At 39.7% G+C, this 26697-nt stretch overlaps 1 protein-coding gene across 3 annotated transcripts in view; it reads right to left on the bottom strand.

The window, feature by feature from the left end:
- The window catches only part of RPAP1 (RNA polymerase II associated protein 1), a 62318-nt gene extending 40618 nt beyond the window's left edge, over positions 1-21700 (bottom strand). For 2 of the 3 annotated variants that reach the window (XM_032229319.1, XM_032229325.1), the window contains exons 1-7: positions 21574-21700; positions 20089-20326; positions 13559-13704; positions 12252-12344; positions 9680-9839; positions 6873-7049; positions 6125-6364 (exon numbers count right to left, since the gene is read on the bottom strand). In XM_032229319.1, the coding sequence (XP_032085210.1) occupies positions 6125-6364; positions 6873-7049; positions 9680-9839; positions 12252-12344; positions 13559-13704; positions 20089-20278 (1006 nt within the window). In that variant the 5' untranslated portion in view covers positions 20279-20326; positions 21574-21700. Of the gene's footprint in view, positions 1-6124; positions 6365-6872; positions 7050-9679; positions 9840-12251; positions 12345-13558; positions 13705-20088; positions 20327-21573 lie in introns of those variants that run through there. The other variant, XM_032229333.1, reaches the window with a different exon arrangement.
- Positions 21701-26697: the final 4997 nt, after the last annotated feature.

Below are 26697 nucleotides of genomic sequence, written 5' to 3'. Positions count from 1 at the left end.
TGCTATTCTCACAGGAGCCATGAGACCATGAAAACATCCAGGCATCTACTGTTTGAATTTGTGGCATTTACTGACTTACAGGATCAAGTGAATTTTGAAACTGCATCATAGCAGTTCTGTTGAAGCATTACAAGTGATCAGGGTTTGCAGTGGTAGAAATTAATGTAAACCTGACTTATGCAATTCCCTATTACAGCACAACCCTGAGGAAAATATTACTATCTGCTTCAGTTTTTTTTTTTAATCTGCAGCTTAATACCCTGCAGAAAACCTAAACTGTGATTAATCTTAGGTGTGGTTTGGTGAAACAACACAGGTTTATATAACACGGATTAAAGGTGTTTTTTAAGGACGTGTTTCGGAGAAACTTCTCCGTTTTTCGCAAAAACTGAGGCCTTTTTGCCTTCCCTCAGCCCCCAGCAGCCCTCTGAAGGCTTCAGCAGGGCTGGGGCAAGGCAAAAAAAGCCTCCGTTTTTGTGAAAAATGGGCCATTTTTCACAAAAACTGAGGCTTTTTTGCCTTCCCTCAGTCCCCAGCAGCACTTTGCAGGCTTCAGCAGGACTGGGGAACGGCAAAAACGGGGGTGTTTTTACCTTGCCCCAGCCCTGCTGAAACCTGCAGAATGCTGCTGGGGGCTGAGGGAAGGCAAAAACTTTTTTTTCTTACTACCTCTTCGAAAACTTGGTGCGTCTTATACACTGGTGCGTCTTATAGTCCAAAAATATGGTAAATTTCAAAGTTCTATCTAAATACCTCATTTGCATGAGTCATTAAATAAATAGCCAATATAAATATGTGATTCAGCAATAAGATCACTCTTCTTTAGCTTTTACTGTTCGAAGATTCCAGGCAGAAGAATTTTTTATTACTTGCAAACTGTTCGTCTGCAAGAGATCGAAGATTGGATTTGGGTCCTTCAGCATGGAAATGTCATGTCCTATTACTGAAATTCAGACCTCTTAAGTGCTACCATTCTGAGAGGCAATACTAGCCTGGTAGAGATACAAACTGGCATAGCAAAAAGCATCATTAATAACGTGATGCCACTTGAGAAAATGGATATAGTATCTTGGAAAATAAAAAAACAAATCTTTCCATCTTGTTAAAAAATTAGTCTCTCAATTTGAATTAATCTCTCCTTGTGGCAAAAGCAGACTTCCTCTTTTTTGTTGGAGTTACAACTACTATTAGTTTTATTTATTGTGAATTTACTGCTTGTCATCAGGAGTGGTAGCTTTCCAGAGCTAAGTGCTAATGCAAAATTAATATTATTTCCCCTGCTGGGCACAATGTTCTATAAGTATAACTTCAGGAAACTTGAAAAGCTTCACTGACATTTTGAATTGCTCAATTCTTTCCAAAGATACGCTTATGTCTTTGCAAAGAAATTACCCTCTTGGGTCAAAGCACTTTGTGTTCCCCCGAGAAGACCAATCTGTTTTTCCCACCATTGCACTGCTTTTCTCTCATCAATTCTTTGCCAGTGTCCGTATTTTGCCAATAGTTTGGGCTGAAGGATAGTTTCCTCACCCTGCAGAAAGAGCATCAACAGTTCTCTTAAAGTCAGCACCTTCTTATTTAGCCTCAAAATGCTGAATATTAAAGAGAAAGTGTGGAGGATGTGTTGAAGAAAGTACAAAGGAGATTCTAAAAAAAGGAAGAAGGGGGAGAAGACAGGTTCTTTTGGAAGCACTAAATGGTTGTGCTCTCCCACTCTTGCCTCTTCCATGTTAAAGCTGATCTCTGAACAAGAAAACAGTAAACACAATACCTTATCTCACCAAACCACACCACTCCAATCCCAAAGTCTTATTAAGCAGGGTCCAAGTGACTGCTGAGATTTCAAAAATGTAGCACAACAAGGATCAGGGAAGAGAAGGGAAGGCTGTAGGGAGCCAAGCAACAATGGAAAAAGAAGCACAAACCCCAAAGGAAACTTCAACTAAAGCTTGTCTTAGCAACATATGGCTCCTTGAATTAACTGCCCTTGTTTCACAATATCCAAAAGTAAGAAAAACAAAATGTTACTCTAAAGTGTTATGTACAACAAGCGGGGCTTTGTTTGACTAGATCATAATCTGCCTGTCTGTTTCAGGCGAAAACCAACAGGCTGTCAGACCTGCAGATGGTTCCTTTGGGATCTTTGGCCTGCCACATTAGTATTCTATTCTACTATGCTGTTTCATTAGTGGGGAATTGAGAGGGAGAATAGTAAGGAGTAGAATGTGATGTTGTCAAAATTACATTCCTTTGTAGAATCCAAGGTCATCCTTTGTCTCTACACCTCTGCACCGGACTAGAACTGGATGGGTGGAACTGCCAGCACGGCAGTGGAAGATTGGACCATGTGATGGAGTGGGTGTGGGGGCAAGATCATGAACTCTCAACTGGGTGGGGAAAACCCAGGAAGCTCAGATTCGGGTTTCTCCAGATGTGCCAACATGACTCTCTTAATAAATTGGAACTTTGAGCAATACTTTGCCTTGGACTCTGATTTAATTTTGTATGTTATTTGGAATCCTGACACAGGCATTACCAGGATGCAATGCTGAAGAACCTGACATTCAGGCTATTTCCTAACTTCCAAAGCCTCTTCCTAGTGTGCATTTCCCTCCACTAAGTTCCTCCTGATCTCTCTCTTCCTTTCCTTTCCACTTATTTTTGACATTTAAATGCAGGTTCCTGGCAGAAAAGGCCTGTCTTACTTCTTTTCTGCTCTAAATCACCTGTCAGGGACCTAACAATCAATAAGCAGGGTATATATATATGACTTTCTCTGGAACAGGAGTGTCAAACTTGATTTCACTGAGGGCCACCTCAGGGTTGTGTTTGACCTCTAAGGGCCGGAGTGGGCATGACCAGGGTGGGCATGGCCAGTTTGACGTTACTCATGTCAGCAGCGCATGTGGTGGCCCAAGTGGTCTGCCAGTGAAAACGGGCTCCCAATCTCTGTTGCTGGCTGGGATGGCATCCTGCAATCCTCTGCCAGTAAAACCAGAGCTTGGGAGCTCCATTTTCGCTGGCAGAGGGTTGCAGGAGGCCGTCCCAGCCAGCAACAGAGATTGGGAACCCGTTTTTGCAGGTAGAAGTACCGCGGACTGGTGCTTCGCTGTTTCCAGGGTGGCCATATCTAAGCACCCTGGGGGCCAGATCTGGCCCACGGGCCTTGAGTTTGACACCCCTGCTCTAGAAGGTAGTCATGTTCATTTGCAGAAAGCAAGCATTCACAAACGTTTTTCCACTGCTCTTATTTTCTAGCAAAAGTTACACAGGATGATACTTCTAGACATCTTAATCAGATGGCTGTAAGTAATTCTGTTTAGATCCACCAGCAAACGTCCTACACACCAGAAACAGAAAAATGAATTGAAGATATGAACAGAATATGAAAAGTATCAATCATTTTATCCACATCAAAAGAAACCAATACAAAAATGAAGCTCGCAGATTCCCGCTTACAGATTTGATATTAATGAGCTGTGGCAACATCTCGACAAGCATCTGTCTTATACTAATTCCTTTTATTTAATTTAGACCAAAGAGAAGCAAGGAGTCACTATAGCCTGCCGGTCTACAATTATCTCAAGAAGTGAGCCTTTAAGTTTAGTCAATTCTTGCCGAGAGCAATTTTATGTGTTCATCTATTGAAAAAATGTATGTGGCTGCCCACACATAATTCTGGGTAGCCAACAATCAGTTTACAAAAAAGTCAATATAAAAAGCCCCACAACCAAATCAAAAATAATCCAACATAAAAGAAAAGCAAGACACCATATTAATAAATTCAGAAAACAAACACACATATATGGGGCTGTCCTAACCTCCTGGTACTACTGCCTATAGAAAAAGCCAAGTCATAAAAGCAATTCAAAAAGCCAAAAGGGTAATCTAAAGGCAAAATTCTTAAATCCTACAAATCTCATCTATCTCTGCTACAAGAGATAGTCCATCAAATAAGTGGATCTTACTACTACACGATGCACCTTGGGAACAAAAAGTAAATTCAGTCTTAAAATCTTCATGGAAAGCTGTTCTTCAGACTCCCCTAACAAATGAGATAAGGCAATTAATTAATTAATACAAGAATACCTATCTCATTTTGATGCCAAATAAAAGTCTTTTTATCTCAGTATGTGGCAGAACATGATTTTAATTTTTATTAGGAACTTCTGTATATTGTACAGAGGATTTCCTCAATCAGCCACCTTAAAATACAGTATGTTAAATAAATGTCTATCCAAGCCTTTATTTTGGACTCTCAGAATGAAGGAAACCAAAAAAAGGCAAAAATCTTAATATATTAATTGGAAGCAAGCAGATATTACTATTGGATGTAGGTAAAGCAGGTAAGAATTAAATTGGCCTACACTCATTCTTTCCAAAGGACACCAATGGTTCCAAATCTTTTCCTAGTGATTCTATGAAAGAGCGCTTTGGTATGGGCACAGCACTGAAAGGCCCCCCTCGGTGTCAGCGCTGGTGAGCTGAGCTGTTTTTTAGTTCATTTGAGGCACAGCAATCCACTCTGCCACGCAAATCAGTTGAGCTAAAAAAACAAGGGAATATAGGACAGAGAGCAACAGGGGCAGGAGGGCAGGGCCAACCAGAGGTGATATTTGCCAGTTCTCTGAACTACTCAAAATTTCCATTACCGGTTCACCCGAATCAATCCAAACTGGTTGAATACCACCTCTGATGTGACCTCTCAAGAAGGGAGTATTCAAAGTTAGTCCAATTGTGTCTAATCTCTAATTGTCATGCCTTTTTTCTGTGATATGCCCTCCCAAAGAACAAAGCAATAGCAGAAAGAGCATAATATACAGGTAGTCCTCAAGTTACAACAGTTTGTTTAGTGACCGTTCAAAGTTACGTCACTGAAAAAAAGTGACGTATGGCCATTTTTCACAGTTATGACCTTTCCAGCATCCACATGGTCATGTGATTTACATTTGGATGCTTGGTAACTGGTTCATAGTTATGACGGTTGCAGTGCCCCAGGGTCATTTGATCCCCTTTTGCAAACTCCTGACAAGCAAAGTCAATGGGGAAGACAGATTCACTTAACAACTATGTTACTAATTTAATAACTTCAGTGATTTGCTTAACAAATGTGGCAAGGAAAGTCGTAAAATGGGGCAAAACTCACTTAACAAATTTCTCATTTAACTACATAAACTTTGGGCTCAATTGTGGTCTTAAGTTGAGAACTCCTGTAAAAAACGGAGGCTTTCATGTACTCACTAATACCCTGACACTTTCTCATTCCACCACAAATTTCCAAGATGGGCTTTGAGAAGGATTGGCAGCTTGCAAGAAACAGTGTTGTTTTGCACTGCTCTACAGAACTACCATGAAGAAAGATTTGATTCAGGATGACTTCCTGACTCGAAATAATTAGGTGCCTGGATATGAACAACGCTTCCACTTGAATCACTGAGACAGAGCATTTCAATTCACACAGGCACTTCATCGATAATGCTAACAGAAGGGTTAATGGAGATTCTGTCATCCAGGTCATGGTTGTCCCAAAAGTGCTTTTTCAAGAGGCAACTGGACTTTCTGGTTTTTCTTTGGATCCTTCCGTTTCCCACCATCCAGTCAGAGCTGAAGAAGCTTCTTGGATGAGAAGTGAGATGTCTTCAAAGAAAAACCAGAAAATCCAGTTGCATCTTGAAAAAGCACTTTTGGGACTAACACAAAGGTCTTTTCTAAATATATTGAAACCCTTAAGCATCAGAATGAACCAATCCTTTGAAGATTCACAGAGCCCTGGTAAATTCCCTATACATTCTCTGTGTGAACAGACATCTTCCATTAAGTATCAGTAGCCATTAGAAGCATTAATCTGGATTATACCCAGAGTTGAGTGGAAAGAGTTTCTCTTCTCCACCCAAAGGAGCCAGAATAGGAAGAGCTTTTCTCTCCCACCAAGACAAGCGTCTTCTTGGGTCTTCTTGGTAACTTTTGGCACTCAACAAAAAAAAAATGCAATTGTTCTAGTTTGACTGGGTGAAAGGAACATCATCCTGCAAAACTGAACATGAATGTGACATCTGAAAACCTGGTATCTTTGCTCAGAAAGGTAAGTTGCTGCATTGATTTCAACAGTGATGCCTTCTCTTACCTGCAGCATCCATTTGTATAGGGGCTTCAGATCTCAGAAAGACCTCTGTGCCTGGTTCCTCTTCTGTGTTTGCTTTCTGTTGCAAAGCATCTGTCAGTGTTTCAGCTGCCTCAGGCTGGGATTCAGGCAATGTTTGGGGCTCTGTAAGGCTTGTTGGCCTGGCTTGTTCACTTTTCCTTTCTCCTTCTTTCATTGTGCAAGCACCGTAGCGTGACTTTAAGAAAGCAAGTAAATTGGGATCTGAGCAACAAAAACAGGACAAAATATAAACTTCGTTAATGGTCCCCTTCAATGAAATAATATTCCACTTTTTTCAGTCAAATGACTCAATATCTGGAAACATCTAGTCTTTGAGTAAGGGATGCTTTGGGAGTGCAAATTAAATAAACACATCCCAATTTATGCCATGAAGCATTTTCTTATTCTGGGAGACCCAGGATAAATTTTCTGTTTCATGCCTTTGTTATGTGGACTGCTACATAAATTAAACATTCAAAGAGGAGGGTATCAAATATGGAAACCAATATGTATCTTTGAATTGTAAACTAACAGAGCTTTGGTACTTTGGGCCCTAGTCTACTGCACTGGAAATTTATCTAATTTGTATTTTTCAAATATTAAGGAATGTGTCATGCCTTAACTTCAGAAGAAAGGTAATCAAAATACATAAATGAATAAAGCACGTCGGCTGATTTGCAGTTTGCCAAGATATGTATTGAGCTAAGGTAAGTCAGCAAAAATAATTTACCTAACTGAGCCATTAGTCGGTTCTGCTCCTCCAAGATCTGTTCTTTGGACATTGATTGCAACCTTTCCAAATTTTCTTTGTGGATGTTCTGGGCTTCCTGCTCACCACTCTGGCTTCCAAGACCTTCACCAGTGACAATGCGAGGCAACGGACTTTGTATGCTACCAACAGATTCACCTAAAAAATCAAGGGCACTTAAGGTGTTGTCTAAAATAGGGTACACTATTCGTCTCACTATCCTTCAGAGTTATATTTTGCTCTTAAGCTTTACTTCCCAAGAAAAATAAATGCTGCAGGTGCTATAATGAGGAAAGTATCCAGTTACATTTTTTGCTCTATAATTTAAAATTAATAATCTAGCTATATAGTTGGGTTGTAGGGATGAAACAGCGTTCCGTGCACCTTCGGCATTTAGTCATGCCGGCCACATGACCATGGAGACATCTTTGGACAGCGCTGGTTCTTCGGCTTTGAAACAGAGATGAGAACCGCCCCCTAGACTCGGGAATGACTAGCACATATGTGCAAGGGGAACCTTTACCTTATAGTTGGGTTTATTCCTGTAATCATAATACCGTGTTTCCCCAAAAATGAGACCGGGTCTTATATTAATTTTTGCTCCAAAAGATGCATTAGGGCTTATTTTTAGGTGGTGTATTATTTTTCCGGGAAATACAATACTAAATGCATCAAGTCTGGCTGACAATCTTAACAGGGACTTATTTTTGGGATAGGGCTTATATTATGAGCATCCTGAAAAATCATGCTAGGGTTTATTTTCCAGTTGGGTCTTATGTTCAGGGAAACATGGTAGTTGGAAGAGGAAGCTTTACCCCAAGAAAAACACTTGTAGTGTTAAATTTTGACTAGAGATAGTCCTCACTTAACTTCTACTTGTTCAGCAATTGTTCAAAGTTATGACAGTGCTAAATGAGAGAGACCTACAACCAGTACTCGTAGTTGTGCCTATCACAGCATCCCCCTGATTATATGATAACAACTTGGGTACTTGGCAACAGCTTGCAATTATGGTGTTATGGAGTCCTGCAATCATATGATCACCATTGGTGATCTTTATTGATCGCTTTTAACGAAGACAATGGGGAAGCCAGAGGAGGCTGCAAATGGTTTTTTTTTTTACATTACATTTTATTTTAGAAAATGCTTAATTTAAAATACAAATGAAAACAAGGACAATAGAAGATAAGGGGGAAAGGGAAGTGGAATAGAGTGAGGGGAAAAGAAACAAAATAGCATGACTTTTTTCAGTGCAGTGAATTACATTATAAGATTATAATCTCAATTTTTCACATACAAAGTTAGTACTAGTCATTTCTATAACAACCACCTATTTAATCATCAAAACCCAAGATCAAAGTTTCATTTTTATCTCTTCTTTTTCTATCGCAATGCCTGCAATGCCTCTTCCCTGCAACAGCATCTCCAGGGAATTTCAGACTGCCCCAACCTGAAATCCTTTAAATGATCCTTGAATTTTTTTTCTCTTCTCCTTGAAATTTTCTTCTCTTCTCCAAGCTCTGGGATGGCTCAGGGGGTATTTACTTGGTGTGTTCTGTCTCACTTATAATGCATCTTTTTTTCCTCTGTTACATTTATTCCATTTTGCTTGATTTCTGACATTTCTCTAATTTTTAATTTCTACACAATAATATGTATAGATTTAAAATGAGTGTGAGTTGGGCAGCCTTCCAAATCTAAATTATAAAAATCGCAGGGTGGCAGAATGCAATTTCTTAGTGAGGAAGAAAGTCTGAAATTGTGTTGTGTTTAAGGAAACAATACATAGCTAAACCATTGTATCTAAATGCAATGTAACACTTTGCTCACTCCTTTCTTGTCTAGATATACAATTTTTATTTGGAATTCGAATTACAATCTGAAATGGAATTGCATTAATTTATCAAAGGTTAAATCCAAATTCCCTTTTCAGACAAAGGAATTGAGCTGTCTTAAAGATTGGGAAATCTTGGGTGTCATAGCTAGGAGGGACTGTAGCAATCAGAAATAGATTAAAATAGGACAACTGCTTACATGTCATGGCAGTGATCCCCAAAGCATGAGGAAATTCTCCTATAAAAAGAAAGGATATGCCACAAAAATCTCAGCATGACAATCAGCAAAGGCTGCCCCAGTTTCGCTAATGCAGGTTATTTACAGCTCTTTGGATTAATTTATAATCTTAACTGGGTTTATACTCTGAAATAAGTCACAATGAGTTCAGTAAGTGTGCACAAAATTATACCCACAGTGTTAAAGAGACCTTGAAGGCAACAACTCACTTTTTAAGAGCTGTTTGTTCTCACATGTTCACCTTCATAAGCATAAGGACCCGGATATCTACGAGACCGTCTTCTGCCGCATACCTCCCTAAGACTGATAAGATCGCACAGGATGGGCCTTCTCCAGGTGCCATCAGCTGGACAATGTCGGCTGGTGACGCCTCGGAGTAGGGCCTTCTCTGTTGCCGCTCCGGCCCTATGGAATGAGCTACCCCCAGAGATCTGGACCCTACCCACTCTCATGGATTCCAAAAAGCTATCAAAACCTGGCTTTTCCGGCAGCCCTGGGGCTGTTGACCTCTTGATTGAGGTCCAGCCCCGCTTAGACTGGGTGCATGTTGTGTTTCTTTTAATCTGCTGTATCTTATTTGTTTTAATCTTTTCTTAATATTTTTTATTTCTGTAAGCCGCCCGGAGTCCTCCGGGATTGGACGGCCTATAAATTCAATAAATAGAATAGAATAGAATAGAATCTCTAAGGCTTTCCGGGCACATCTTAACATTCACCTGCATTTTCCTCATGGATCTGTATCTCTAAAGTATGTGAAGTGACCGGTTTTGAATTTGACTGCTGAACAGCAATATGAGGTGTCCAATCTCCTTTAGCTGCCCTCTTGGCAGCTATTTTCTGAGCAAAGATGCTTTTCTTTACAGGTGCTGATTTCATCTGCAGAAAGACAAGACAAAAAATCAAAACTTTACTGTTTTTCCGTGTTTTTATGCTATAGTGGGTATTAATAAGTAAAGGTGCCGTGTTTTCCCAAAAATAAGACAGGTTTCTTTTGACCCCCGAAATAAGTGCTTGGCCTTATTTTGGGGGAGGTCTTATTATTTGTGAGGTTCAGGAAGCAGCGAGCATGGTCACCTCATGGCTATTGCTGTATTGCAATATTTTCAGGGAGATCTTATTATTTTTGAGGTGCAGGAAGTGGCAAGCGTGGTCATCTCATGGCTAAGGCTGTGTTGCAATATTTTCAAGGAGAGCTTATTTTCAGGGGAGGGCTTATTTGAGTGCATGTGCTCAAAAGCCCGATTGGGCTTATTATCCGAGGAGGTCTTATTTTCAGGGAAACAGGGTATAAGTATAGGTACTGTCAGGGTTCCAAGTAACACCTCCAACGAAAGACGACTCCGAGGCTTGAGTTTCCTAAAAGTTCCATTTTATTAGAGATATCATATTGGCACATCTGGGAAAACCCGAATCTGAAAGCTTCCTGGTTTTCCCCACGCAAGTGAAAGTTCAAGTCCCTGCCCAGCATTCACACGTCCATCATATGGCCCAATCAGGCACTGTCCCACCTGGAGATGCCTCCCAGTCGCGCCACTCCATGTGCAGGGCAAAGTGTCCTTGACTCTCTGAGAAAGAATGTTATTTTGACTACATATCTCCCATACTTCATACAATCCCCCCTCCCATTTTCCCACAGTAGAAAATGTGGCAGGCCTGAAGGCCCACTGAAAAAGATGGCTTCTAGGTCTGACAAGGTATGTATAAGAAAGAGATGGCAGCAAGACCACGGAAACCCCAAACCTAGTATTAACACTTAAGGCACATATAGAAAATTATATTCCAAGAAAAACTGGTCATGGAGTGTAGCATGACTAGGGGACAGAATAGACCAACTTAGTTTATTTCTTCTGGCTTTTCTTGAAGATCCCACTTGTATGATCATATGCAACTCATTAAATTTCCTGCCATTTCATCCAGTCACATCAGTATGTATTATCAACATTTGCTCTCTTTTTTAACGTATCCTAATATATGGTCTTCGGTTCATGGTGCAGTCCTATGGATTTTTACTAGGGTTTAATCTGAGCTCTGCTGTCTTAATAGGAATATATAGGAACTCTGCTTTCCTATATCTTTATTTATGAAGGTGACTCCATAATTTTAAACATTTTCAATGAATTTTGCAGTAGCATCTTCTTCAGGAATCACCTCCTTTGTATCCAGAGGCTGGCATTTCAGTACCCCAAAGCACTAATTACAACACAAGTAAAGCTTAGATGGCTGCAATATAAGGGAAGAAACACAATCCTTCATTGCTCTTTTCTAGAGATAGAAACATTTATTTTGTAATCCATAGCTCAATGAAAGGAGATTGACCAATGTTTAGGAATCAAACCTTAGGCTAAAATCCAGTAAAATCCAGCAAATTTCACTCCAGTGCACACAAAGGTTCCTGCCCCATAAATCAACCTGACAGACCTGGCTCCCTCTTCCTATCATGCCCTCTGGTTGTTTAGGGTAATTCCTATAATGTCTTGCCTTTGATCATGCAAGCTTGGATTTGTGGGAGTTGCAGTTCTAGAAAGTCCCAGGTTGCCTTTCTTATTCCTTATCTATCTCTCATTCTATCACCATATTTTCCTGTAGAACTGTGAGGGTGAACCTGTGGCACGTGTGCCGGAAGTGGCACGCAGAACCATCTATCTGGGCATGCCAGCCATCGCCTGTTGCTCTTCTGGGTTCCGGCATGCAGGTGCGCCCCAGTCAGCTAGCCTTCACGTGCGCATGCTCAGCAGAAACCTGAAGACCAGGTGATCAGTGCGCATGAGCCCACTGGAAACTGGAAACTCAGCTTCTTGGTGTGCGCATGCGTGCCAGGGAACTGCTCTTCCGGTTTCTGGCACTCCCCAGTGCATGGGTTTCTGGCGCTCCCCACTTCAGCACTTGGTGCTGAAAAGGTTTGCCAACACTGCTGTAGAAGATACATACTGTATTTGAGAGACACCCTGGAGCAGATGGAGCTAATAGGAATTGACCAAATGGTTAATCTCACTCTCAATATTCATTTTTCCTGACACAGTAGCTCCTCCATTCTACTTCCCCTCCTTAGCTGGTCCTTTCAATCGACTCAGGTTTTCTGAATCAGGACACCATCACAGCTACCTTCAAAACTGAAATAACATTGCTGAAACTTTAGGTTCTCCGTGAAACGTTATCACAACAAAAGAACAATATTTTTGAATCTCAGCACAAAACTCAGAATTAAAAAGTAAACTTAAAATTAGAACAAAAAAGAAAGAGGCAAAACTAGTTAAGCAAATTGGTTAATTTGATGCTGATTTTTCTTACCTCAGTTTTTATTTCAGATCGATGAAAAACTTTGGGAAATGGATCACCAGTGAACACTGGCGTTGTCACCTTGGCACCGCTAGTATCATGTTCCTGCCACAGATAAAGAAATGACATGTTTGAGTCTTACTTATCCAAACTATTATAGTTAGTACGGCCTAAAACAGGGGCATCCAACATTGGCAATTTTAAGACTTGTGGACTTTAACTCTCAAAATTCTGGGAGTTGAAGTCCATAAGTTCTAAAATTGCAAAGTTTGGACAAACCTGGCCTAGCAGAAAGAGTTGGGATGCAGTCAGATGCAGATGATTCAAATGCAGTTTTCTTCAGTGAGAATTTAATAGACCCGAAATAACTTTCATGGCCACCTACATTCTTGTTTCCCCCTTGATTAGGAATAGACTGCTTGTAAAACTAAACAGGCAGCTATTCATAGCCATTAAGTGTTGACTTATTGGCTATGCTTCAGGCAGAAAACATTACAGATTCACAAAGCAATTCCCACTGAACAACTCCCATTGAACAAAACTATCAATTTCTCTTCCCCCATCTTCATCTTACATCCATCAACTTGTTCTATCTAAGGACAACCTAGGAAAGGAGCACCTTAGTGGGAAAACATTTCTTGGTCATACAAAATATTCCAAAGTCAACGTTATGCACCTCCATCTAAAGAAATCCTAGGGAGTAAAGGTAATACCAATCTCTGCTATTAAGCTTGGAACAACATGCCAGTGATATGTCACTGAAAATGCTAGCAAGAGACCAATCTTATGGTTTAGTGGATTTTGTAGATCCAGTGGCCAGATCTTAAAAAATTCCTACTACCAACCCAATTTACATTTACATATTGAATTATAAATTGAACAAAAATGAGAGAGCATGATCAAATATGCACATCTTATATACTTTACAAAAGTTAGATGTTCAAGAATGACTGCATTACTTTGTTACATATCATTTTACTTTTTACTTTTTTTTTAGAGCATATGGTTCGGTTTAAGAGCCGCAGGGACACAGTGATTAGAGTGCAGTACTGCAGGCTATTTCTGCTGATCACCAGCTACCTGCAGTTTGGCAGATCGAATCTCACCAGGCTCAAGGTTGACGCAGCCTTCCATCCTTCCGAGGTTGGTAAAATGAGGACCCAGATTGTTGGGGGCAATATGCTGACTTTGTAAACTGCTTAGAGAGGGCTGTAAAGCACTATGAAGCGGTATATAAGTTTAAGTGCTATTGCTAGTGCTATTCTAACATGTCATCAGTAATGCTTATTTTTATAATGGTTCCTACAAATATGACATACAATGATTTTGCTTAAGACTGCTGTGATGTGTTGATCACTACAATCCATCTGCTTCCCTGGATCTTCATCAAAATGGACATGGGCATTTTTGAATCTGGATTTCTTTGGAGGAGCTGGTGTCAAAGGTGGAAGAACATCTGGAAAATCTGAGAAACCAAAGAAAATAACGAATAGGTAGAAAATCAGTGATCCAATTGTTTCTTCTTCCAATGATAGGAAATGAAAAATAAATCCTAACTGTACTATTGATTAGAGGAATATAAAATTAAGAAGCAAACATTTTGTACGAACCCAGCTTTTTATTACATGATTGGTTGAAGAAGCCATAGCCACTTCTTTATGATAATAACTAACCATAGTTAACAAAATATTACACCAAAGTGCACACATTGCAATGAGCAAAATCGTTTTGATCATATTGTGGCTCAGCACATTAAGTGAACTCAGCCAAAGTAATTTTTACTCAGGGTTCTTAATTAACTGGCTGCTGTAGGCTTCTCAGAAAGAAAGATCAAATCGAAGCAAAACAAGTGGTATTAGAGAATGCACTTTGCAAAGATTTAAAGTACATGCAATTATATCAAAGAACAATCAAAATAATCAGAGGATTCAGAGATTTTCCTTGAGGTGAAAGATTAGAACATTTAGAACTTTTTAAGCTTGTGGGGGGGAGAGGTGAGCAGGGACAGGACTGGGAATATGAAATCATGCATGGGATGAAGAAAGGGGGGGTGTTTTTTCTCCCTATCTCAAAATGCTACAGCTAAGATCACCCAATGAAGACCACTGAGATTTTGTTTTAAGCATTTTAACAAAATTTATAATTAAAACACAGAATTAATTGTCCCAAGGTTTGTGGATGACACTAACTGGGTTAGCTTTAAAATGGGATTGATACATGCATGGAGGACATATCAATTTAAGGCGTTTGGTCTTGCAAGATACAGGTTTACTCTGCTTGGAGGTAACAAACTTCTGAATACATACACAAACACCGGTACATACATACATACATACATACATACATACATACATACATACATACATACAGAGAGAAACACACACACACACAAACAAATATTAACCACTGTCCATCTTGAGATACATAAGCAGTGTTGTAGACCACCAGTGGACAGTCTCGGCCTCTATAACAAGTTGGCTGTGGAATAAATCTCTCAACTCTATGCCTGATGGTTAACTTTCACAAGCAAACAGCATGAGCATCCCTCACAAATGATGTGTATGCTATTGTCTGGATATGATAGCTAAAATACAAGGCTACCTACCGAGGCAAGGTAGACTAAAGAAGCAAATCCAACAGGATGGATTTGATTTAAATCACTAGTAAAAAGGCTTGATTTAAATCAACTCGATTTAAATAATAATTTTTAAAGAGCAACTGTCATCTCTGACCCGCTGCGGCTCCTCCTCTGACCCGCTGTTGACTCACCGACAGTCCCATTCACTTTAATGGGATGGCTGGTGATGCGGTTGTGACACTAGAAGGAGAGGGATGTGGCAGGTAGCAGGTGGGTGAATGCCCACTAACAGGCACTGCAATGATGGATCTGAAATGACAGGTGCTCTTTAAATGTAAGGACTCATTCTTGCTGGTAGTTAGAATAATATTATTATTTGCAAAAAAAAATGAAGGTTTCCTATGTAGTTTGCAGAGCTTGGAATCACTGAATGAGTTTACCAAAAATGTAAATATTGCAGAATATACAGCCTCATGGTAGATAATTAAGCTCCATTTCATGCTGAATAAACTCAATTATTAATGTATCTTAAATAGAAAACTATCTTTAGATAGATTTTTACTCCAAGGGCATTTTATTAAAATATATTTGTTAAAAATTTTAAAAAATGATAAACATTTTAAAAATCTGATTTTTAAAAAAAATCATTTTTTAAAAAAAAATCATCGATTTTTATCCACCCTAAAATCCAATAAAAACAAAAATAGCAAGATCCTGTATATAAAATTTGACTAGCAAATATCAATATAGACATATTAGCAGGCCATTTTCACAAATTAGCCAATGTCACATGCATTCAGCAGACAAAGGGAGTCAATGCAAAAAGCCAAGGATATCAGAGAAGGTTACAAGCTTATTTACTACGATAAGGTTAAACAAAATGTTGTGCCTGTTATCATCAGCTAGAAACTGGGGCAATGTAACTGAAGTGAAGCCAATCTCTGATGATCTAATACCAGCAGTCCTCGATTTACGACCACAATTGAGCCCAAAATTTCTGTTGTTAAGAAAGACATTTATTAAGAGAATTTTGCCCCCTTCTTTCTTCCTTCAATTGTTAAGGGAATCACTGCAATTGATAAGTTAGTAACCCGATTGTTAAGTGAATCTGGCTTCCCCATTGACTTTGCTTGTCAGAAGGTTGCAAAAGGGGATCACGTGACTATTGGGACGCAGCAGCAGTCATAAATATAAACCAGTTGCCAAGCATCTGAATTTTGATCACATAATCCTGGGGATGCTGGAAAGGTTGTTAACTGTGAAAAACGGTCATAAGTCACTTTTTTCAGGGCCGTTGTAACTTTGAATGGTCACTAAGCAAACTGTTGTAAGTCAAGGACTACTTGTACAGCAGTCCCCAACCTTTATGGCTTGGCAGCTAGGCAAAAGGGGAGACACAAACTAGCCCATCACTCACACAAGTTGAGCTGCGTGCTTGTGTGTGCACCTGCCTGCTACTCATGCATGTCGAGCTGTGCGTGTGCATGTGCCAACCAGCCATTCACGTGGGCCAGTTCCAAATGGGCCATGGCTCGGTAGTAGGCTACAGCCTGGGGGTTGGGGACCCCTAATCTAATATCCATGGATACCTGTACTTTGACAGTTATTTCATGTTATGTGCTACAGACTGGATGTCTAGATAAAATAAAGGATCAATTTTAAATAAGGACTTGGCAGTCCTTATGTCACAAGTCCCCTAGAATATGCTGAAGCCGATGAGACAGCAGTTGCAACTACTGTATTTTTCGGAGTATAAGCCGCACCTTTTTCCCCAAAAAAAGAGGGTGAAAATCTGGGTGCGTCTTATACACTGAATACAGCATTTTTGGCCTCCCGAAACCCCGTCCCCTTCACAAAAATGGACGTGCAGAGGGCTTGGGAGGCCTGCAAAGTGCTCCTGGGGGATGGGGAAGGAAAAAACAAGCAAAAAATGAGCATTCTACAAGCCTCCTAAAGGCTATGCATGGCCTTCTTTTTTTGGCAAAAAACAAGCCCGTTTTTGCAAAAAAAAAAGGGGGGGGTGGTTTTTGCTCATTCCCCCCTCCAGCACCCCCTACAAGCCTTCTTAAAGCAATGCATGCCCTTTTTTGGCAAAAAATGGGCCCACTTTCATGAAAAAAGGGCTATTTTTTGCTCGTTTTTGCCCTGACCCCCAGGAGCACTCTACAAGCCTCCTAAAGGCTATGCATGCCCCTTTTTTGGCAAAAAAAAAAATGAGGCATGCAAAGGATTTGGGAGGTCTGCCGAATGCAAAAACTGTTTTTTTTTTTTAATTTACCTCTTCAAAATCCTGGTGCGTCTTATACTCCGAAAAATACAGGAATGGAAATCAAGCTATACAAATTGACTATAGAAACATATGCTAGAGACAGTCATGGATACAAAAAACATTCTTTCAGAAACTATAATTACCCAACACTACTAGTGCTTGACACCGAAATCTATTTTATAATTCATGGGTGTCAAACTCGAGGCCCGGGGTCCAGATCCAGCCCATGGGGTGCTTAGATCTGGCCCACAGGGCCACCCTGGAAACAGCAAGGGACTGGCCTGCAATACTCCTGCCAATGAAAACGGAGCTCAGGAGGACTGCATGCGACCCTCCCGAGCTCCGTTTTCGCTGGCAGAGGGTTGCAGGAGGCCATTGCAGCTGAAACGGAGCTTGGGAGCCTGTTTTCTCTGGCAGAGAGCTCAGGCCACCACAGGCACCTCTGATACTAGTGACATCAAGCTCCCCATGCCCACACCGGCCATGCCCACTCCCCAAAGTCAAACACAACCCAGATGCAGCCCTCAATGAAATCAAGTTTGACACCACTGTTATAGCTTCTATAAGGCCTCCTATCAGATCAAATCATCAGAACATGGGGACCAGCTAAAGATCTCACTGAGAATATTGACTACAAACTTCAGCAAAACAATAACTAATATTTGGAATAGGCTAGTTAGACATATTAAAATATGTGCTGCAGCCCTCTTAGGAAGCAGAAAATCTGCCTGATACTTCATTGATAAACAAACCTTCTGGTGGTATCAGGCCATTGAGGCAAAAAGAAATACCAACAAAATCTGGTTGACCACAAATGCAGATAATCAATCACAAGCAATATCAGAAACTAAAATTTGCTGCAAAGTGACTGCTGCAAAGTGTACACACTACCAAGATCTATACAACCAATTAGACAAATCTGATGGGACAAAGATAGTCAACTACCTTGCTAAAACCTGCTAATGCTCCATACAAAATTTAGGGCAAGTCATCAATATCGAAGATAAGAACAGATGACTGCTAGAACAGCCAAAAGACCTACACTGTCAATGTAGGAACTATTTTGAGATAAGCTGCATAAAACGGTTCTTTTGAATAGCCGAAGTCTGAAGTAATCTGAACTCAACTTTATTAAACAACTACAACTTAGGAACAGAACGCGAACGGAGAACATAGCCCGCCTGACAGCTATTTATACTTGACAGCTGTCAGGCGGGCAACCAATCAGCGGTGCGCATTTCTCCTGCTGGCTGGCAACCGCGTCAGAGCCAATCAGCTGCTTTGGGCTCTGCCTGCGGCTTCCGGCTACATCAGGAGGACATAAAAAGTTCCCTCTTCCACTATTGACTAAACTGACCCCGTTTCTGAATTGCTACTTGCCATCAGTATTAAAGAACTTTCAACTGCCATCTGCAAGAGGAGGAACAACAAAGTGACTAGCTTGGATAACATCCCAGCTGAAATCTGGAAGCTACTTGAAGCACAAAGAGCAGAATAACTCACCACCCTGAACAAAATTTAGAAGAAAATCTATCTGCCAAAGGTATACAAAAATACCAATCAGGAAAAATAAAGGTAATGTATAGCACTGCTCAAACTACGAGCCAACTTGGCTATTATACCTCACCATGAATTTATTTGAATATATATTAGATGAACATTTCTGAGACAACCGCATTTTGTCAAATCAGTGTGGCCCTATGAAGAATTTTGGAAACACTCACAAAATAAATGCTGATCTACTGATGGAGCAACCCAAGAAAACACACACATCTGGCATTCACAGGCCTAGAAAAAGCATTCAGCCAAATGCCATATGACTTTATCTAGCTATCATTTAGATTGTATAATGTATTCAAGACCTACATCTGCTGAACCACAATGTTATCAGCTTAGTAAGTAATGCTGCCAAACATTTAAATGCTTTTATAATCTTCATAGGTGTGTTCCGGGAATCTACCTTCTCAATATTGCTCTTCATTCTCTATACGACACTGTGACCAGACCTTACAACACTAATGGAATTATTATTTATGATGTCATGATTGCTAGCAAAATGTAAAGGAACCTGAAAAATTAATATGGGAATGAGATATGCATCTAAATGACTTTAGAATAAAGCTCAACATGAAGAATATTTAATATCCTAAATGCAGTTTCTAGACAATGGTACATTCAAGAAAGATAGCATCAAATTAAATAAAATAACAATTCGAATACCTTGGGTTATACATACTTCTAACAGGCTCCTAATTAACATATATAAGTAAATGCTGCCTGGATGAAGTGGCACCAAGTTACTCATATTCTATGCAACACAGTCAATTTCTCTATATTGTTCCTGAAATCCAAACTCTACTAACTGGTCATCAGACTGGTAGCTATGTATGGAGTAGAACGTTGGCCAGCATCAAACACACATAAACAGGATTTCCATATTGTACAGATGAGAATGCTACAGTAATTACTTCCACAGCAGAGATCAAATGATAAATGAAGATGTATTTCTTGCTGAGAAAATGCAAAAATGACATCTGCAGTGGTGATGGCCAGGTAGTACAGTACATAGCAGTAACAACACCATTGCAAGAACAGCTCTAGAATTACATGCATAAAGTTACCAGCTAAAAGAAAGACTCAAAATCTCTGCCTCAACCAACTAAAAGATTACATGTACCTTGTAAAATTAAACTGTAAAAATGCTTATATAGGATGAAATTGCAAGCACAGATGAAATCAAACACTCTTCAACCAAGAAGATAAATGTGAAGAGGAAGAAAGAAGTCAGATGCTATAGTATACCAGATTTGGATGATTCTAGATTAGGGAAGGTTAGTTTAGATTAAACTACATAAGGAATTTTATCATATCAAATGTAGATAGGACCATATCAGAATGCCATGAAAATATAACAATTCTAACAAACAAGATGACACGTTTTTGGCTATATCCATTTTTAACATTGTCAATAATCTGCATAAAATTATTTGAAAGGAACATACCATCCAGCATCACCACATCCCTACTGAACTGCAATGGGCATCTGTCATTATTGTCTCTGTCCACATCTCCTCTTCTTTTATCTGCTTTCTTTACTATTTTAACTGCTGGGGAAGATTTAGTCTCCAGGAACTGATTCTGGAATCTCAGCAGATCTTCTTCTGACTCTCCAGGCTTAGGCCTTGACAACATCCTATTTCTATATTTCTGCTTCTGTTTAAAAAAGAATTGATGGCATACCTAAGGCAAATAGTAAAAAAAGAAAAATGTAAATTTTATTTAGGAGAACAGCTTATGAGTTATCTCAATTCTGTATCACATTATTGCCACGCCCCAAAATATCACTGCTAATACTCAATTTTAGGCGTGCTAAAAGACCATCATAGATGAAGTGTTAATACAGCTATTTAGAATGAAAACATGCAAAAATTATTGCACTAAGTACTTTCTGTAAGTTATAGTAACATTCTCCACCAAGGGATGCAGGGAGGAAATGGATGGAACAAGTTTATTTTTCAGCTGGGGTTGCTATTTTGGGATGGAGTCAGAATTTCAACATATATCCTTTTGATTCCAAACTGCTGTCACAGAATGGGTCACTTTTTCCTGTATAGCTTTCAAACTTAGCAGAAGGAGCATTAACCACATCTCAAGAGCTAGGGTACTTCAGGAAAAATACAGCAGGGTATGAAGAGGCTTAAGCAATAAGCCTTCAATAAGTCACTACTGAGCAGATAGCCAGCCTTGTACAGAAGAAACATGTTTATATTTCAGTACCCAATTAATTGTGTGAGTGAAGTTAAGGGTGTCTAGGGGCTATTTCTGTAGACCTGGCAGATGTGTTTTAGTGGCTTGGAGCACAACAGAAAAGACATCTGTTCTGCACAATGCCCCTCACTGCAACCAATTCTGTTGCCAGAATGAAAAAGCAAAACTACCATCTTTTTTTTTTTCACTCTACAAAAAGACGCCTGGATCCTTTTTTTCATGAGCCGCCTTCTAAAAGAAAGGAATGGGACTTTGCTTCGGTTTAAAAAGAATTGATGGCATACCTTAGGCAAATAGTGAAAGAAAATGAAAAATGTAAATTTTATTTAGGAAAACAGCTTACGAGTTTTATTATCTTTATTATTACTGTCATCCATAGAATATCACTGCTAATACCCAATTTTAGGAGTGCTAAAAGACCATCATAGATGAGGTGTTAATACAGCTATTTAGAATGAAAACATGCAAAAAGTATTGCAGTAAGTACACTCTGTAAGTTACCGTAACATTCTCTATCAAGGGATGCGGGAGGGAGTGAATGGAGCAAGTTTATTGTCCAGCTGGGGTTGCTATTTCGAGATAGCAACTAAAGTACGAAAAATTGGTCCTTCTTTCTCGAGCCTCCTTCTAAAGAAAGGACCGGGATTCCTTGGAATCAAAGGAAACCTTCGTTCCATCCAGAATAACCACGCGAGCCATTTTTTAGAGGCTCAACCTACCTTGATTCAACCTACAAAACTCTCTTAAGGTCACCCGCCCGGATTTTCCCGGGCTCGTCCGCCTTTCGCCGTTCTCACGCTCTGAGCCACTAGAAATTAAAATTAGACGCGCAAGAAGGACGTCATCTTAAGGCGCGCGCAAGTCAGGGGAAAAGGGGGTGCTGCTCTCCGGTGTCATCCCTTAGAAGGATGCCACGCCCCTCGGCTCTCGTGATTGGTGAGCGAAGGAAAGGGGAGGGATAAGAGAGCTGTTGCTCATCGAGGGGCGCACATGGCGTTTTTGTGATTGCTATCATCGTCTATTTAATGCTTTAGAGAGAATTTTGGGTGGGTGGGGGAATTATAGTGTCAGGCTGAAATGTATTAAAGAATACTAATTTCTGACAACAGAGGCTTAAAAAGACTTTAGCAAGGGCAAAAAATCACCATCGGTTTCTAAGGGGCAGGACATCTTATATCAAATACTTATTGGGGTTGAAAACTTGTCTTTATAGCAAATCCTGATTTAATGGGATGCAGACTTCGTCAGGTTTATCCAGGGTAGAGGCTTTGAATTTCAATGCAAAGATCTGAAACAATATTTCAGGGTTATCTCTCCTTCTTTGATGGATGAAGATGAGCTTAGGAGGCAGAAATTAAAATGAAGTTTGACTCCAGTTGTCTCTCTTTGGTTTTGAATTTGTTATCTTATCAAAGAGTGCCAAAAAGAAAAAGCAATCCAGTGCAAAACTCGCAACTGATGTTTTTAAATCAATAAGGATGAGAAGCCAAGTGTCAAATTCAGGAAAAATCACTGTTTGTAAACTATTGGTCTCTGTTGCTATCTAGAAAATTATGCTGATTTATGGGTATTGCATTTTAGGAAGGACATTGGTAAATAAGCATGTCCAGAGGAGAGCAACTAAGAAGATAAGAGACCTAGAAGGAAAAATCCTTAGGAGTGATTGGAACAACCGAGTATATATTTGTTGGAGAAGAGAAGACTATTGGAAGATATAATTCACATTATTTTATGGAACTAAGTGCAAACAATATTGACTGAGCTTGTCCAAAAGGCTTTTCCAAAAGGCAACTGGACTTTCTTGTTTTTTTCTTTGAAAATGTTTCACTTCTTCATCCAAGACCCTTCCTGTTGATCTCCGGGTGCGCTTCAGGGTCCTGTTGACCACCTTTAAAGCCCTTCATGGTAGTGGATCTGAGTACTTGAGAGACCGCCTTCTGCCGATTACCTCCCTCCGACCGATAAGATCGCACAGACTCGGCCTCCTCCGAATTCCATCCGCCAGTCAATGGCGACTGGCGACTACACGGAGGAGAGCCTTTTCTGTTGCAGCTCCGACCCTGTGGAACAATCTCCCCGTCGAGATACGCACCCTCACCACCATCCAGGCCTTCCGCGCAGCCCTTAAGACCTGGCTATCCCAACAGGCCTGGGGATAAGTCTTCGATTTGCCCCACCCGAGTGTGAATGTTGAATGCAAGTTGTGTTTTTATTACTTTATTTATTTTGTGCACATATTGTTTGTTTTGAATTTCACCCCCTCCCTAATGATTGTAAGCTGCCCTGAGTCCCCTCAGGGAAAAGGGCAGCCTATAAATCCAAATAAACTAAACTAAATAAACTAAGAAGCTTCTTCAGTGAGAACAGAAGAATCTTCTTGGATGAGAAGCAAAATGTTTTCAAAGGAAAAAAACAGGGAAGTCCAGTTGCCTTTTGAAAAAGCCCCTTTGGGACAACTATGACCTGGATAATTGAGAATCTTCATAGACATCTGTTGAGCTTCAAATGCATAATATACTTCAAATGCATAATATATAAATGCTCTTAGTTTTTCAGATATTTTGTAGTTTATCTTCCTATTAATAATTCAGCCCATAACACTGATGATTGGCTGCATTTTGTAAGCCTCCAAGTGAGTGAGTGTGTGTGTGTATAGCCAAGATAAAGCCAAAGAAATAAATCATTTCCCCCAATTTGTGTTCTCCAATTCCCCAAATTCCCAGTTAGCACAGCCTCAATACTTCTACCAGGAATCAGGAAGGCAAAACTGGATTAAATATAATTTTCACCACTTGATTCATGCAAAAAGAAAGTATATTTCAGCGTGTATCTTAGATATATATTAATTTGTCACTGCAACACACATGCCTCCTAACTGATAGGATACAGTATAGGCAACAGTATGTTAATATGCAAGACAGTCTTTAGAGTAGAGATTAGCTTTTTTAGCTTTCTGTGTGCTTGGGATAAAACTGGACTATTCCAGTTGTGTCATAGTAGCCAAAACATACCAAAACTGACTGGTGCTGAATTTACTATTAGCAAGGAACATTGTATGTGGCATGAGTACATCTGAGATTGGTTGCATAGTCTACACTTTTATCTATCTTACCAAAAAGAATTACAGACTTGGTTGACCAAATCCATGACTTGAAGCAGGTCAACATTTGGGTCCAACTGGAGATAGGGGGCATATGGAGGATTACGAGTATGACAAAATTGTAAAGAACCTAAAAAAAATCTGGTTAGAGAAAACAAAATAAGTATGTGATGTGCTAATGCAACTAAAATAAAGTGATCAGATATTCTGGAGTAGATATGATGAGTATACACACGGATTGAACATGTTCAATTTAGTTATGAAATAAAGTGCTGAAATGCATTAAAAATTTTCAGTTACTATCACCTAAATTTTTGTGAGTGAAGTTGAAAGTAGGGTTTCATAGGTTGTGTTCATTGCATGACTGAGATACTTTGGGTGATAAGCATTGATTACAACATTACAGCTTGTATTATAAATTAAAATATTTCAGTTAAATAAGAATCATAAAATTTGAATGATCATTCAGCTCAATGCAGGGTCTAAATTAAAGCTTCCACGATAACCATAATTGCTTGAAATATCCAGTGAAGGAGAACCTCAACCTTTCTCATTACTGAATGTAAAGGTAAAGGTTCCCCTCGCGCATATGTGCTAGTCGTTTCCAACTCTATGGGGTGGTGCTCATCTCTGTTTCAAAGCCGAAGAGCCAGCACTGTCCGAAGAGGTGTCCGTGATCATGGCCAGCATAACTAAATGCTGAAGGTGCACAACATGCTGTTACCTTCCCATCAAAGGTGGTTCCTATTTTTCTACTTGCATTTTTACATGCTTTTGAACTGCTAGGTTGGCAGAAGCTGGGACAAGTAACGGGAGCTCACTCCATTATGCGGCACTAGGGATTCAAACCGCCAAACGGCTGACCTTTCTGATGAACAAGCTCAGTGTCTTAGCCACTGAGCCCTTCTGTAGTTACTACATGCTACTATAAAACTGGACTATTAGGAATTTATTAATAACAATCCTTTGCTATATACTGGCACTTCCTGTAATTTAAAGACCATTATTCACATTCTGCCCTCTGAAATGACAAATATCTTAGTGTGACATTCTTTCAGGTATTTATTGGTTTGATTTAATCCAGTTTTTCAGCACAGTACGCATACTAAGAGGGCTGATATATTCCCCAATCATACTCACTATCTTTCTTTGAACCTATTCTAGTTCAGATCTTTTGGTTCCCAAAAACTGTAATCTTTGAAGTACAATCCAATCAATACAGGAAGAAAAAGGTGGACCTCTTACTTCTCATAGTTTGGAAACTATATTTTGCTGGTGCAGCCTACATTTTCATAAACCATTTGGTAGCCTCTTCTCTTTCTGATTAATTTGAAAGTAATTGCTATTCCAAAACAGTTTTGTAGGTACTACTGTTAACCTAAATCTGCACGGTTCCACCACAATACCACGAAGCCCTTATCCGCGGAGACATAAGCGCAAACCCTAATCCATGCCGTCCGAATCAAAAGCAAATGCAACCTTATCGCGCTGACATAAGGGCGGAGGGCAAATCCGCGCCTTCCGAAGCACTCAGCACCCTAAACCTAACCCTAAACCTAACCCTAAACCTAACCCTAAACCTAACCCTAAACCTAAACCTAAACCTAAACCTAACCCTAAAGCAAATCCCTAAACCTAATTCTAACCTTAATTTAAATTATTAAATTTTCTGCCGCCACGCTGTTTTAAAGTGCCCTTCTGTCGCCGCGCTTTTGTCGCAGCGCTTTTGACGCGCGGTGATGACATCGCGGCTTTAGCGACGTGGTTTTATCACCGCTATTTTGACGAGCGTGGTTTTGTCGTGCCACGAATCTGCACATCTGATTCTCTTTCCTAAGTACAGAACTTTACATTTATGCCTGTTCGACTTTCTTCTCTTATTTCCAGCCCATTTCTCTAAGCTGTTAAGATTGTATTAAAGTTTATTTCTGCCTTCTAATACATTTGCCTTCCAGCCAATTTCAGGTGACTTGAAAAGGATCAAACTGATGTCAACTGCAAATTTATGTTGGGAACCTAGACTAATGGAAAGTTTTCTGCTTTCTGTTGTCTGCAGATGGGGAAAAATGTATTTGAGATGAAGAACCACTGAGAATGTCTATGGAGATTCTCAGTCATCCGGGCATCCAGGTTTGTCCCAAAGGTGCTTTTTCAAGAAGCAATTTGACTTCCTTGTTTTTCTTTGAAGACGTTTCGCTTTTCATCTTCAAAGAAAGTCCAGTTGCTTCTTGAAAAAGCACCTTTGGGACAATCACTGATCATTGTTTTTTAATCGGTAAGCAGGTAAAACTGACCAACGTGATTTTGGACATTAATGGAAAACTATGATGTATTCAAAATAGCTTTCTGAACTTTATATGAAGTCATCTCTTCTAGTTTGCACCTGCATTTAAAAAAAAACTGAAAGCAATGTACAACAATGAGAACACTTAATCAAAAATGCAATCTGAACATTTCTGAGTCTTGTGAAAAGATTGAAGCATGTTTATTTTGCATCCTTCTTTTATCCCTCATCCAGTAAATGGCCTAGGGATAGGTATAAGAACAGCCCAGAACTTGGTTCAGCACAATGAAGAAGCAAAAAGAGCTACATTTGCTAAAAATATAATAGCAGTACAACCGTATCTGTTACTCCAATCTTGCTCGAACCAGCTTAATATAATGCACACAACATTAGCAGCATCTGGAGGAACAAGAAAGAAAACAGTAACAGCAGCTGTTGCCAAGATCAGGAAAGAAATAG

This window comes from Thamnophis elegans, chromosome 1, assembly GCF_009769535.1.
Source record: "Thamnophis elegans isolate rThaEle1 chromosome 1, rThaEle1.pri, whole genome shotgun sequence".
Taxonomy (NCBI): Eukaryota; Metazoa; Chordata; class Lepidosauria; order Squamata; family Colubridae; genus Thamnophis; species Thamnophis elegans.
This window is presented reverse-complemented; position numbering and strand designations above follow the sequence as displayed.